This window comes from Bacillus rossius, chromosome 5 (genome assembly GCF_032445375.1).
Source record: "Bacillus rossius redtenbacheri isolate Brsri chromosome 5, Brsri_v3, whole genome shotgun sequence".
NCBI classification, from domain to species: Eukaryota; Metazoa; Arthropoda; class Insecta; order Phasmatodea; family Bacillidae; genus Bacillus; species Bacillus rossius.
In genome coordinates, this window is record NC_086333.1 from 45,579,857 (window position 1) to 45,596,120 (window position 16,264).

The 16,264-nt window shown below is 34.5% G+C and overlaps 2 protein-coding genes across 10 annotated transcripts in view; one reads left to right on the top strand and one right to left on the bottom strand.

Moving 5' to 3' along the window:
• Window positions 1-6,534, top strand: part of LOC134531762 (Y-box-binding protein 1) — a 68,140-nt gene extending 61,606 nt beyond the window's left edge. For 2 of the 4 annotated variants that reach the window (XM_063367646.1, XM_063367647.1), the window contains exons 7-9: window positions 1,221-1,361; window positions 3,755-3,787; window positions 4,951-6,534. In XM_063367646.1, the coding sequence (XP_063223716.1) occupies window positions 1,221-1,361; window positions 3,755-3,787; window positions 4,951-4,998 (222 nt within the window). In that variant the 3' untranslated portion in view covers window positions 4,999-6,534. The remainder of the gene's footprint in view (window positions 1-1,220; window positions 1,362-3,754; window positions 3,788-4,950) is intronic. The other 2 variants (XM_063367650.1, XM_063367648.1) reach the window with 1 other exon arrangement.
• Window positions 1-16,264, bottom strand: part of LOC134531760 (uncharacterized) — a 164,788-nt gene that overhangs the window by 143,022 nt on the left and 5,502 nt on the right. For 2 of the 6 annotated variants that reach the window (XM_063367636.1, XM_063367635.1), the window contains one exon: window positions 5,673-15,011. The exons of the other annotated variants lie outside the window; for them this stretch is intronic. In XM_063367636.1, the coding sequence (XP_063223706.1) occupies window positions 13,083-15,011 (1,929 nt within the window). In that variant the 3' untranslated portion in view covers window positions 5,673-13,082. Of the gene's footprint in view, window positions 1-5,672; window positions 15,012-16,264 lie in introns of those variants that run through there. 6 annotated transcript variants of the gene reach the window in all.

Below are 16,264 nucleotides of genomic sequence, written 5' to 3' on the forward strand. Positions count from 1 at the left end.
ACTGCTGTTTGTCAGTGTTGCCTGCAATTTTCAAAGATTTGCTAACCATTCCTTTGTCACATGGGCTTTAAAGTGAAGTAAAAAAGACTTGGACGGATTGGGTCACTGGCGATATACTGCGGCATTTTACCGGTAGTCTATTGTATTTTCACTGGAAAAAATGTAGTCATTATGCTTTCCATGGTACCCTTACCGGTACCGACACCGATATTATACTTACTGTTGTCGGTGCCGGTTAATTTTCTGAAAACTGGCGGAACTCAGAACCAAAAACCTGAGACCCACCCATCACTAATTGGCAGCTGTTGAAATAATTTTAGTTGTGCCCTTATGCTTTGTATTATTTATACTAATGTGGTCTTATCTTAATATTTTCTGTTTTTATTGCTACTCAACATAGTTTACACAAAATAATAAAAGAGGTACTAAATTATGGTTAAAAAAACACCCTTATCACAGAAGTAATATAGTGTTCCAGGAATATTTTTATTTTGATGTTACTTTTTATTTTAAATACGTAATATTAAATGGTCTATCTAATATTAAATTATTCGTTTTGGTTTTTTACCTGTGATGTAATCAAAATAAGTAGCTCCATAATTTTGTTCATGTACGTATTAACATTTCCTGAAAATTCTTAGAAAATCCTTTTTAAAATATTTTAAAAAAATCCGGGAAAGACCTGAAATTTGATTTTGCTAAAATATTGGCAATTCAGTAAAAATATTTTTTATTCCATTTTAATTTCGTCTATTTTGAGATTTCTCTAGAAAAATTATCTTATTACATTCTACTGTAGCTGCCGTGGTTAAGCAATAGTTTAGAATCCACTTGTAGATAATAAAGAGTTAACTTTTTTTATTTATGGCCATTAGTCATTTTAAAAAAATTTATCTTAAGTTTTATATTTAAAACTGCTTGAACTAAAATAAAGTAATAAAAATAGTTCTTAAATTAAGTTAATATTTTGTGCAGTATGGAAAAAAAATTACCCAGAATATTTTAGTTTTAGGAATCCCATGCACAACCATAATTTTTGCTGCATTTTCTCTCATGAACAAGTTGTTTTGATTAATTCGTAATTTGGGCCTCCAGCTAAAATACTTCATTGCTGGTATGTATTGTATGTAGGTGCTGATTAATAATGGTTTTACCCAACATGAGTTGTTCAGTCAGATTCAAAACCTAAGTTTATCCCTTTTATGCAATGCTGTTTACAGAATGTCAGCGAAAGTGAAAATCTTGAACGTGAATCGTCTACGCAAGGACGTCCCCCACGCCCACGTTACCGCCGCCGTGTTCCTCGTAACACGCGGGGACCACCTCGTAACAGCCAGAGTGAGGGGGAAGGAAAGGCGAAGGTATGCTTGTGGATCTGTAGACGTACATTCTTGGTAGTGTGTTGAGTTTGATATTAGAATTGGACGGAAATACTAGTAGTCACTGGCTGGTACTTGTAGATGGAGAGAGAGAAAGATAGAGGAAAAACAATTTTTTAATTTCCTCACAAGAAGTACATGGTGCTGGTTTCTTGTTTGTCTTTTTTCATCTGGTTGCGTAAAGTGGGTGGCAATTGCAGGTTGGTGATTTTGGGTTTTTCCTGATAGTCCAGTCCTGAGTAGTGATGGCTATTCTGGATTATGACATTTTATCTGATGATAGGAATGACATGAGAGTGTCCTTCATTCCTAGAGGCTGGCTGTATTGTGAGACAAACCTTTGCTAATTGCGCCTTGTTCCGTTCTGTCTGTCCACCAATCCGATGATGGCCACTGATAACCTCCAAAGTTTACCCATTAATTATTGTTGTCTTCCATCTATCCTGATACCATTCTTCAATATAGTGTACTTTTAAAATGTAATTGTGTGAATAAAATTGCAATATATATTGATTCTGGAAACTTAGTTTGTGAAACAACCATTTAAAGGGAAGAATATTTCAACATCACAGATAATATATTTCATGTATTGTACATTATTTTATTTTTGAATTTGAAATTTGCATTAAAGAAAATTTGGATTGGACCCATTACTATAGAATACTTCAAATTGTATCATGTCATCAATTTAAGACTGTATACACGAATCCCTAACTTATCACAGCTAATGTGTTCATAAAAATGTTTGTATTATTCAAAATCTCATATTCTGAAGCATGTCTCCATAAATAACATTGTTAATTTACTTAATAGGTTCCAAAATGTGTAGGGAAATATTTTTCACTTAATATAAATGCGTAGAATAACACTCAACATAAATATGTCACACATTTATCTTTATAAAACTACCACTGAATCCTTTGTTTGACAAATACGACACCCGTAACGGGAGATAGGTGGTTATGTTCTTCAAAATTAAAGTGCTTATTCGCATATCACCACTTGGTTCACACCAATCATGTGACAACATGATTTTTTTTGACGTGACAACGTCTAATAAATCAATGAATGCCGGCTGCACGCACAAAAGTGTCCCGTTACGCTGTGTCCCGTTACACTTATTGTATGTATGCGCCGCATCTCTCTCTCTTCCACTCAATTGGAACAACCATCGATTTGACTTTTCAATCATGTTTTCGTTGTTTGAATTATTATTATTATGTAATTTAACGATCGTCCACTGATTTTCAGCACAATCTGTAGGGTTATTTAAAAGTAATGTTGAATTTTCAAATATGTTTTTTTGTACGAAAAATGGTGTTTTACAGTTACACATAATAATCCAAATTACACCCGGGATCTTTTGCACAATGTTTTAAAAAGTATTGTAACACATTATAAATAAGTTTGGTGTATTTTGGATGCGTATTTGTTATAAAATCGTATTATAAAAACTAAATAATATTATTCCACTACGGTGCTGCCATCTAATCTTTCCATTTAATTTTTAACCAATTTTCGACATCCAAATGTGTTGAAATTTTCATACATTAAAAGAATCTCTGGTAATACAATATTTTGATAACTTAAGACAGTGTTAAGGATGAATTGGAAAAAAAGGGGGCAAGGGGGGGGGGGGGGTCAGAGGGTCAAAAAACCACTAACTTCGAGCTATGAGTAATCAGAGTTTGTGTGTATTCATGAGACCAGGGCATGGTGAGAATTTGTCCAGGGGTCAACTGTTACCTGAGGGTTAACCCAAAATTTTTAAAATTTTAAAACTCATATGCTTGTTCAATTTGGAGTGTTTCCGATCCAAAAGGTTTTGGTTAGGGTGGAAAATGTGCCCGGGTTTCATTTTTCTCCTCGTAGAGGGGGAGGGGGGGGGGGTCAGGGAGGCCCATTAAGAAGCCCCTGCACTTGCAAAAGCTTGACTGTGAAACGTGTTTGTTGTCAAAACTATGTCTTACGGAAAACTTTCTGTATGTTTTAAAGTTTTCTTCTTATTGCATGCATGGGATGGGGCCAAAATTTGGGCAGTGTACAGCATACACGCACCGCATCCAGATATGACATGTTGGTTAACGTCATGTGCAAAATTCTCAGGCTGCCCCCCCCCCCCCCCCCCCCCCCCCCCCCCCCCCCAATGTAAATTTCCACGAGCCCCATTTAAATTTAATTTTTAGTTCATTGAACAATAAAATCAGGTTATTTAATTTTTTTTCAAACCGTAAGTTTATTTTACTTTCTGTTTTTGATAAGCTGGTAGCAAAATGAACAACAGTTCATTAGTTCTCGACTTTAAGAAAACTATGAAATTTTATGACTACCTTTGTCTTGTCATTTTCATGGAATCAATTTTTTTTTTCTTTTAGTCGGACCAGTCAGATGCTCCACCACCAAGCCAGGTAAGTTTGTAATTTTTTTTTTTTACATATTAGTCTTAATACAGCCTAGCCATCCATTTTTGGTGGGGTTTTTAAATTGCATGTTTGATGACTGGGCGATGGGGTGGGAATGTAAGTAACTTGCTCCGGAACAGATGTGAAGAATAACTTTACTTAATTCACTTTCTGTCAAGTCAATCAGATAGCCACATTCAGTTCGCAATTGAGTAATATGTTAATATGAAGTGATCTCAATTCTGGCAATGAGTGTTGACAAACGACCACTGCACCACTTGGTTTAACCCAAATAAAGGAATTTTTTTTTTTTACAACTCTGGTCCTTGTAAGCTGTCAGAATTTTGTTTTGTTTTTGAAATGCTACCTATTCTTTAGTGCTCTGTGTTGATGTTTTGTTCATATTTTCTTTACATTTTGCTATCAGGAATTTGTTTGTTGCTTGCTTGCTTTAACTATTTCACCACACAATCAAAGACTTCAAATATACTGGTTCCCAATTTTATTAATTATATCTTCCCTACTTAAATTTACTGTGTTAAAAATTTTATTTTCATTATTCAGGTAAGTAGTTTGTGATAAAACTTTAAATTAAAAAGAAAACAAGCCGAGTTGAACTCTTTAAGTTTTGGTACAGAAAGCACAAAAGGTCTGAGCCAAGAATTTTTGAATACTGATGAGGTAAAAACTATGTGAACAGGCCTTACTGAATGCATCCAAGGTGATCCGAGTGTAAACCGTGTGTTAAAGTAAACAGACAGTGAGGGATTAGGACAGCCCATAACTGGACATACCCCACTGGCGATCACTAGAACCAGGCAATTGGCAGGTTATCATAGACAAAGAGATGACAAGTTTGGAAACTTTTATTGGCTGAGAGTCTCTTTTCCTCTTGTGTAAAAAGAATTTGTTGCTTCCACAGAAATTCAGTGTTTTTTACATTCAACTATTTTACTTTGAACAATTCAAATAAAATTGAACTACAGATTTTTTTTCCCTTCATTTACTCAATAGGAAATTCAAGGGACCAGCAAAAATTTTAAACTAACTGTTTTTGTAATATAGAAGTTTGAATGAGGTCTTACTTTTTTTTTTAATTTGTAGTTTCGGTAGAAGTTAATGAATTTAGTTTGACAGTATTTTTTGATTTAGTTTACACTTTGTTGCAGGAAACCACCCAGTCTGTGCAGAATACCACTTCGGAGAGTACTGCTTAAAGTCATCACATGAAGCTGTACTATATTGCCATTTAGTAGATCCAGGGCAAATTTTTATTCAATTTAACATCTTATTTGTGTTAGTGCATGAGGTTTTAAAGCAAGCAGATCTGCTGAATTTCTTAGAGTGAAGACACCTCCTTGATTTAACCGCATCCTTGACAACTGGACACGTAACTTCCACCTAACCATCAGAAATAAGGCTCAAAATAAAACCTTGGGGTATTTATCATGATCGGGTAGATACTATAATTGTGTGTATTTGAATATCTTACTCAATGTGTGTGGCTTTAAGAATAATACATCATTGTTTGCAATTTTGATTTGTTTGTTAAAAGTATAAATTTTTATGTAGGTTATTCATTTGTGATGTTTTACAAGTTCTGATCAACTGAAGGCTTTAATTTGTGATGTTTATTGTTGTGGTTTTTAAGTTCATTGAATTGTATAATTACATTGATTATTTGGAATGACAAATAGAATTGTAGTGAAATGACAGGAGTCAGTGATTATTTTTGGTTAACGTTATGGTTACGGGTCATTTTTCTTGAGTTGCAAAATGGTTTGATTTTGAGTCTTGGGCAATAATAAGTTGTACTGAAATCATAGGAGGAGTGTCCATAGCACATAGCAAATGGAGGAAGAAGTTGATGCAAGTGTTAAATGTTTCATCATCAAGTTTGAATGCTAAGACATGTACTGCAAATGTTATGAAATACTTTTGACATCTTAAGCGAATAAAAATCATAAATGCCAACGGCAAACTCCCTTTATCTCCGGGTCAGACATGAAAAAAAAACACTTTTAAACAGTGTGGGGGTTTCACAGAGTTGGAATTAGCGTAATTTAAAGGAGTAACGAACAGCTTCTTTCTCGAGTGTAACAGTCCACCTGCTTTCCATCTAGTTATAATGTCCGTAATGGGTTATGGTAATATCTTGTGTGTGTGTGTGTTTTTCGATCTTAATAATAGGCAGGTGGAATCATTTTTGCTATGTGCTACATCGACTTCCTGTTTTCTGTAGGATCAAGTAACCAACAAAGAATCCATGCTTGTCCAACAATGCATGTGTTTGATGAAATAAAAAAATGCTACATAATATAAGAATGTATGTAGATTTTGGATGAAGGTAATGAAAACATCAGAATTATAAGTGTAAAAACTTAAGATACGTGGAATATTTAATGGCCAGAAGAAATGGATTTAACATCACAGTTTCTCATGTTGACAGCAATTCAAGCGTTGCTGGGTCCATTTGCCAGTTTTTGTGTGCTAGATTCACCTGGCCGGCAAGCGTCTTTTGTTTACGAAAGAGGCTCTACATTATTAAAGTGTTCATCAAAAAATATCTCATGTGAAGCAAAACCAGCTTTAATTACTCGGAGCAACTCACCAAGTGTGTTTAGTTTTCCGTGTAAGAGATCAATTTGTGTTTTTGAAACAAAGTAACTAAAAATGGCATGACTTGCCACATATGTACAAAAGATAATTTTTCACGAAACATGTGCATTTTGAATAAACAAGCCAAAAAAGTCTTATGGTGTTTTATTATTCCCTTGTAGCTTGAGATCACATTTCCCATCATGCTATATTTATGATTCTACTGATACTTTGGTGTAGGCACGAGACATTGAGTTGTACAGAACCAATTATTTTAGAACGAACTTAGTTGAAGCTAATGAAGAAGTTTTCAAAATATTAATGTTTTAAGTATTTCCAAATTAAGCATTGACTAGGACCAAGTAAATCTTTACAAATTACAAAACAGAAAAAGAAATGTATGTTCATGTTTGTGAAGTTCTAAATTTGTAACAGTTCATTCAATATTTGGTTTTTTTGAGATAATTAACATTTAATTCTGTACTCCCATTATAACTGTCTTCTAGTGTTTGTTTTTTGTGACAGTGTTGGATGTAGTTCAACAGTCATTTAATGATTTATAGTTATAAAAATTATGACTGCTTGATTTTTGTATGCAGAAAAAAATTCTAAAGTTAAAAATTGAATTTCATTGTAGTCATGGAAAAAAAATTATTTTTGGGGGATATTTTAATAACTTTATTTAATCCCAAACAGCCTAAAATTAAAAACTGAAACTTTATAAATTGTATCCAAATATAAATAAATTTTGCTAATAAACAACCACGTTTTTACAGATCTCCATTATTACCTACTGTAGAACCCTGTTACAAAATTATTCAAGGGGGTGTAAGGGAAAAAAAAAAACAAGCAGGAGAGATAAAATTAGCACTTGTCAGTGATTGAACCTTTTACCAATGGACACAGGAAGATGTAAACAAATGTCATGTTAAAACCACTGATGGGTATACTCGATGCTCACATTTTCTTAACCAAGCCAACAATTTTTCAACTTCATCGTGCGTCCAGCATCTATTTTATTTGTCTTCAAAGAGACGCACTTTGTTGTAAATTTGTCTCATTAGTTATAATTCCTTCACCACTTGAAAATGTGTAATTTTATAATTCCTACCTATGAATGAAATAGTCATTGAAATGCACCTGCAAATGTTATATACTTTCATTAAGGGGATTGGTGCAGGACAAAAAACAGTCATTCGTCAGAATTTGTTGGAAATGAGCTTAAGTGTTTCATAAATGCTTGTTTATTACTACTGTAAGGCCAGCCAGCACGTATATAAGCTAGCGGGTGAGATTTGGCAAGTTAGTGGCGAGAGAGCTTCTGTGAGGGGAGGTTGTCGAATGTTGCAGCTCTGAGGCCTGCCATCTAGCGGGAATCTTTCGAAGGTCTTCCAAAATATCGCCTTTCTCTCTCTCTTTCTCTCTCCAACACGGACACCCGACAGGTTTTCTTGGAAGGAAAGCGAACCGCGATAACCAGCTCTTATCTTCTCCTCCCATCTCACCCTATCCTTCATTCTCGGATCAGGTAGCCGCCCTTCCCCGCGTAGACTTTCATGTGTCTGAACCATGGAGCTAATATACAGTAATACATCTGGAGAGGACAAGGGAAGGCTAGCAGAGGATGCAGTTCCCACAAGAATTATTAATGAAATATTACAAGCTTTCTTTAAAATTCGAGGAGTTGTAATATATTTCCAGACGCGCGAGAAATATTTGCCTTAGTTAACTTTATTTTATTGTAAAGTTCTGAGATGTTGATATTGAATCGAATGTTATTGTGGCGTTGAATTACCTAATAGCGATAGGCAATTCTGTTTTCCAACCAGGCTTGTTCTACACCCTTCCAATATTTTCCCCCTGCACTTCGCATATAAGAGCTATCATGAAAAACTATAAAGCATTTGCAAGTGTTGTGACAATTTTTTTGCTGTAAAATGACATCAAAACTGGTCAGTTATTGTTACTCAAATACTATGCATTAACACACTAACATTCGTGTTTACTTGGCAAAATATGTTATGTAATCAATGCAAATAAATATAATTCCTTAACAATTATTATGCTATTTTTATCTACCAAGCATATGTCCTACTTAATGTTATATCTTTTGCAAAACACTTTATTTTATTTTATACTACATAATATATTTCATAAATGTAGTTACTTTTTTTTACAAAAAAACATTGGATCGAGTAATTTTTTTTCATGCCAAATGAGGTCATGTATTTAGATTGCTTGACACAGATTTCCACAATCCATACATTAAAAAAAAATCACTATTTACGTAGACATAAACTCTAAAAATTTTATTCTCTCCTATCCTTCGAGCAGTGGCGTAGCGTGGGTGGGGCGGAGGGGGCGGCCCGCCCCGGGCGGCAGCCCGCGGGGGCGGGTCGCCGGTGAAGCGGGTTGAGATCTGATCTATGATTCATTCATTACATGTGTCAGACACACTATAATGTTCCATTTTTATCTAAAATTTTGCGCACCAACTATTTTTTAATATTTATTTAAAAAAAAAACTGTGAAATCACTGACAGAGCTCTTTATAACGTTTGTTTGTTGACATACGAACGGCAACATCGCATCACGCCGCGCGCGAGCCGAGTTGAGCGGCACTCCTTATTAAGTTAATTACTCATACAAAATCTTTTGTTTCACGCGTCGGCCCGTGTCGATGCCTCTCTTTCGCACTCATTGAATTTAGTACTACGCATTGTACTGTAAAGTTTGACCTTAACCCAGGGCAAACCAAACAACTTCCGCAAACCGGGACACAGTAAAACTCCTATATTGCCCCGTACCGCGAGCGCAGGTAAACCCAAAAAAATATTAAAACCCAAACTAATAGCAGGCTTAAAAAATACTAATAAGGTTGCGAACAGTGAGAGGAGGCAGCAAGTTAAAAAGACGCAAAATTTATATGACAACATTTAATAAATATATATATATATATCATAAAATCGTTTCATCACAAATCGGCGCATCCATCATAAAATACATACCCTATTACTACTTATAAAAAATAGCTATATAATAATACTAAAAAAAATACTTTAACAAATCCCCCAAAAAATTATAATTTGATCATATACTTCGGAGCTACGAAAATTAAATATAATTACCAAAAAGGCATTAAAAATATATAATAACATATTAATACAAATACAGATACAAATATAGATACGCACCGGGCGTATCACCGCTGTAAATACCAATTAACATAGGCGAAATCTAGCAAAAAATTGACACACCTTAACATGTAAATAAATATACCAAAAATTTAGCAATTTACAAATTATGGTTTTACAAGCCCTTCTCAGTTAAGTCATTTTCTAACGGTCGACGCCTTTTTTCTTCTAGGTCTGGCAGATCTACTATGAGCTCCGCTAGACTATCAAACTTGGCTATATTGTCGATTGAACAAGAATTGGCTGCTAATATTGATTTTGACAAAGTTATTTCTGACTTCGCTGCTCATAAGGCCCGTAGAATCCGCTTGTAAAACCGCTCATCCTATTTTAACTTCAATAAAAGGTACTTCATTGCATGTGAAATTTAATTTTAATTAAGCACCTATAGAATGGGGGCGGCAAAATGGGTCTCCCGCCCCAGGCGCCGAGATGGCACGCTACGCCACTGCCTTCGAGTTATAAAATGAGGTACCCAGTTAACACAGAACAATATCGAAGTCTTAATACATTTTTGAACCAATATGACACAACTATATGAAACAATTTAGGTTGTTATTAATATCATTTTTATTTGTATTTTCAAATCATTCACAATTCAACAGACAGTTATAAACATTAATTTTGCTATATATATATATATATATACACACACACACACACACACATACATATCCAAACCGATGAAATTATCATTAGCGTGCATGCAAAAAATAGTTATCAAATCACTGCTCATTTAGTTTATCATAGGCTAACCTGTTAGGCTTGGCCTACAGGCGCCGGTAGATTCCGAAGTGTGTTTATATACATACATATGTAACACATACACACAAAATTTGTATATAAAGCATTATAAATACTTTCATATTTTTCCAAAAAATAAAAGTTCAATAATTTTCCCCATATTAGGACCAAAATTTTAGTTGTATTCACAAGATTTACAAAAATTTTGAAATGTACGATATTGTATTGACTAAGTGTGTAATAAATGTGTTGTTCTGCGAGCGTATTTTGGTCACCCATAGCAATAATCAGGGGAGGAAGAAGAGGGATGGGGAAAAAATCCCCCCCCCCCCCCCCCCCCAAATAAGAGCCAAACCTTACAGAAAAAATGCAATACTGTTTATTCATATCAAAACAAAAATATTTGCAAAAGGATCTACCGGAAGGATATTTTGTACCACTAATAAGAATTTTATACATTTTTCGAGGAATTTATCACTATGAAGTTGGCAACTTTGTTTGGTTTTTTTTCTATTTATGGTTGAGTGGATCTTACTTTCCAAATTTATTCTTTTTTTGGAAGAATTTTTCAATATGAAGTTGGTAAATGCTTGGCAACTGTAGTGTCCGAGGTACCCTACTTTAGTTACCAAAAACCTTTCATTGAAGTCAACACAAGATCCTCTTCCCCCAAATCTCAAGACCGATTCCTCCTCCCTAAAAACTCATCTCTGGATCCGCCCCTGGCAATGAGTTTTTGTTTGTCGTATCACAATTTTTGGATGATATTTAGAAAGTTTTAGATAATATTTGGAAAGTTTTAAATAATAATAAAGGGTTTTAACACTATACGCACTAAGAGCATACATGTTTGTTGTCCCTTAAACCCTATTTTTCACCCTTTGCAGCAATGATTGGTATCAAAAATTTAGTCAGCCAAACTTTTTACATAATATTTAGAATGGTTAAAACCACTTTGATTTTATAGCAAGTCTACTAACGGATTAATGATTGTTCCCCCCTAACATCGTGCTGCAACAGTCGTATCAAAAATAATTTAGACAAAAGTGTTAAATAATAAATTAAAATAACTTGGAATATAGATTTTATACTGTATATACTAAACGACGTATTAATTACAGCAGCTATATTATCCGTTGACGTTATATGTATAGGCAACATAAAAGTTTATATACATATAAACGTTTTTGTTGACTATGATTTTGGGTTACAGCCACCATGAAACGAAAAACTGTGCATACATTTACCGTAAGGCATACCATGGTCACTGCAATAGGTAGACTCTTCGAAATATACTTCAACGTATTATTGTAGAGTTAAATCTGAAATTAGGTTTCCAAAACCACTGTTAAACAAAAAGCTATTTTAATTTTTACAGAGATGTAACATGTGTGTTTTTAAAAGAAAGTTTATTAATATAATCGCCCTAAAATAAACAGTTCCCAATCTTTTATAATATTACAACACCATCAAATTTAACAATTTATTTTACAAATAACAAACAAAATTGCAAAATTAAAATTGTTTGTTGAAGTTCATGAATGAGTATAATTAAGAGTTACAAAACATCGTTCTAAAATATTTAACCAAACAGTTTACGTACAATGAAATACCAATGTTCACATGTCTATACTTCACCACAAAATAAACATGTCTAGGAAACAACACTGTAACTTAATAATACCCAAATCATTACAAATCAGAGGCTGAATAAAAATATGGTCAATTATACATTACCAATAACCCTGAAAATGTATTATGATAAAATAGACACAGAAAGAGCACGAAAAAATAAGCTTTAAAAATTATTTTGCGCCGCATGAAAACATGAAAACAAAAGACTTTTATACAAATTGAATGTTATTTCAACCAATGTTTAATCGTGTGAAAGTGCCCTTCACTAGATTTATTGGAACAACATACAAATCAATAATAGTATGCACGGAGATATCTTACACCATTACATTAAGGCAGCAACCAGGGACTGGAAGTAACGCGCTACTAGTAACGACGTTATTTGTAACAGTTACTTTTTATGGTAACGATCGTGGTAACGCAATAAATTAAGTTTTCAGTAACTGTAACTGTAACTGAATTACATTTTTCTGCCTTAAAGTAACGATAATTGTCGTTACTTCTTACGTTACATTTTTTTTAATGTATTTCTTATTGAGCAACAACGATTTGTTATTTTTTTCAAACCCAGAACGAAAATCCCGACAAGCATATTATTTGCGATGGTATTGCTTGTACTTGTAAAACTGCTGTTGGCTAGCCTGCGCTCGTATTTTGATTGTCATTTATTTAATATTTGCGACATGCGGATTTACTGCTGTGATGTTTAATTAATTAACCTACCTGTGCACATGCACGAAAGCAATGACAGAATCTAATGAAGCGAGAAGCCGAGAAAGCAGTCCAGAATTTTCGTTGCAGTGGCCTTCATATTCTAATTTTTTTTCGAATTTCGGTCGAGTGATAAAAATAACCTTATTGTGAAGTGCTTATGTGGTTCTGCGAACAATTTTTTACTGTAAACTAATTACTCAATGTAATTTAAGACCTATTTAAAAATTTTCAGTTTAAACAAACATATATCTTTACTAAACACAATATGTTTTATTAGCTTTTAATTATAACAATATTACGTATCACATTTTTAGTTTTTCACAAAGTAACTGTTAAAGTAACTTACAGTTACTTTTCTCAGAACTGTAACTGTAACTGGTTTATTTTCAGTAGTGTAACTTGTAGTTGTAACAGGGTTACATTTCCAATGGAGTATTTGTAACTGTAACTGAGTTACTTTTTAAAAGTAACTTTCCGGTCCCTGGCAGCAACGTCGTATTGCAATCTCTAGTTGATGCTGAATTTTTTCCCTTGGTAATTTTCTTTCTTTCTTGTGCTTCTCTGATGTAATCTGGATCTCTGCACCTCAGACCACGGCTGTGCCTGGGATCAGCTATTTCAGGCAGTACGCATTCAAGATAAAACCTTTTTAGCTTCGGAAGCATTTCGTTTGACCAAAAATTTACATCTCGTTCCACAGAAATAAATTCTGTGTCGAAATCACAAAACAAAACAAGAGTAGCGTACCTTACTCTACAAATGTTGAGTTGCCCCTGCAGCTGATAGTAATACGAACTTTTCTTGTCCAAAATGATTTCGCCTTTGCTGTTTAAGTGTACTGCCATCTTTTTGATCTTACATGCATCCCGGATAGTGGTTACTGAGGGATTTTTTAGTTTAAGCTGGTTAAGAGAAGGAAGACATTTTATTTCAATAATTCTATCTGAACTTATAATACCATCAGGGCTAGCTCCAAGATATGGGTGCTCAGGATCAACAAACAGCCCGCATGGCGCTACTCTGTCACCAAACTTACTTTCGTAAATTTTAATGGCAGTTGGCTCATTAATCCTTCCATATTTCACAGCATCCGTGTTAATTTCCCGGGGATTTACAACAGCTACAACGTTGTTATGACACGATGTGTCATCACGCATTTTACACACTTTCATAAAAAGTGATGCAGTGAGACGATCAAGCCTCGCTTCTCTCCACGCGATGTTGCCATGTTGACCCACCGTTTTTTTCTCCAATACGGAGCACAGTTCAGGAGTACCTGCTTCGTTTTCAAGCCTATCAAGAACAGCTCTTTTCCTACTCTCCATTTCTCCTGGTTCTATGTCAGGTTGAGCTGCCTGAGGACCATAGTTACAATCTGCTCCGGCAGATAGACGTTTTTGTTTTCTGGGAGGCTCGTCTTTAAATAAACTCTGACGTGCTGATTTTCTCTTTATGCCCCTTTCTGAAGCTCTAGCTCGTGTATTGAACACTTTTTTACATATAGCTCCTGGGCTTCGACCAAACATTTTTTTTAGTGGTGAAGCATGCCAATGTGGCCCTTTAACGTGAGACAAGCCTGACGCCAAGCAACACCGTTTGTAACGTCCCTTCTTGCCTACGTCTGTACGTTTACCACCAGAGAACTTTGATACAAGGCTCATGAAGCGTTCTGCTTGATTTGTGGTGTAGTTTCCAACTAATCTATCAGCTTTTTGTACCAATGGATCTAGTGCCATCTGAAGAGCCGGCCATAAAGTAGTTGGCAATAGCAAGGCCACTTTATCTTCCTCATTGTAATCCTTACGGCTACAGTAAGTATCGCGACAGTTACTGTGGTCCCCAAACACGTGGTGAGGTCCATTTCTGAGATCTGCACGAAGTATTTCACTGTTGCTGTTGCTGCGACCAGCACTTGAAATTGCTGATCTCGCTGCTCGTGTAAGGCGTGGAATTAATTGAGACAGACACTTTCGTCCCGATATAGGATGAACTGTATCCTTTGCAATTTTATGCAGTTTTCCTGTGTAGTTTTTTACAGCGTGATTTGCACATTCCATTTTCACAACATGCCTCCCGTAGCTTACGTTTTGTTGAATTTTTACGTAGGTACTTGAATCACCATCTCCTACTATGAATTTATATCGTAACCCATGCATATTTTCACTCTCACAAAATCCTTGCACTAAAATTTCCTGTTCCATCGCAGTAGAAGCACCAGAGAAGTTCTTATAACACAAATGTTGTTTACTTTCTTCTCCTGGTTTAGTCTGATTACATACGTAGCAATATTTATTTTTTATTCCAATGAATAGCAATCCATTGGTTTCAACTCCGATTATGCATGCCTGAAATTGAAAAGAATAACCGATGATTTAATAAAATATTAAATCACTTAGTTACAATTATATAAACTGTTTACTTCGTAAACGCAACCTTCTCCCATACTACAATATATATTTTAACACAGGCATAAATAACTAGCTGCCAATATGATAGTTAAAACATTGAAATGTTAAAAAATGTCAATATACAATACAATATTTGACAGAAATATTTATGTCAAATAACACTTATTTTGTGTTTGAAAAATTATTATTTTTTGGTAAAGACATGAAAAAATAATATTGTATATACACACACACAAAATCTAAAGCTTTCAAGTTCCACTGGAACCAAACGTGACGGATATTGATTATGTTATTTGTGAATGTATAAATAGATTTATATTTGTTTGAATGGAGTGAAGCTACAAAATTAACATGTAGTGTTGGTTATCTAACGGGGTAAAATTCAATGTTTTAGCTTTGTTTAGAAATGCAGCAATTATCTTCTTACAAGCATTATGGGGGAAAAGAACAGAACGTCACTCTTCACTGAGATAATGAGAACGCAACTTCTGTAAACAAAGGTGATTGTATACGTTATTTAAATATGACAATTGTCAAGTTGTACATATATGGCGTTGAAAAATATTATTGGACCTACTGAATTTACACTAAGCAATAGGAAAACATAGACAATACAATTATAATTCTTTATTACTTATTAGAAATTAAATGTTAGATGTACTACCAGGTTCTTGGTATCGGCCTTGAAAATTACGTCTGGCCCAATTGATACTATACCTAGTTGGTGGTCAAACTTTCCTTAGTTAAGAACCTACATGGATCTGTAACATTACGTGTCCTACGTGTGATACAAATATTTGTTGCACTATGGAGAATGCTTTCAAATTTGATGTAGGTATTTATTCATATATGTCCGTCTAGTTAGACTTAGCGTGTCACAAGAGCCCTGATCCCTGAACTACTGGGGAGGAAATCCAAACTAAACAGTCAAAATTAAGTTTTTTCCTCATTAAGTCATTACGTAGCATCCATGCCAAAGTTTAAAGTCTATGAACACAGATTACTGCGCTTCAATTAATGTAAACAATACGTAGGTGTTCGTGCTATTACTGTTTAACACAATAAATGTATTGCAGTGAAGGTTTACGTAGTAATTACTATTTCAGTAAAAGCCAACACTTATTGCGTATTTTATATCGATGTCATTTCACTCATAATACACAATTACTTGTGGAATTGACCTAGGCTTT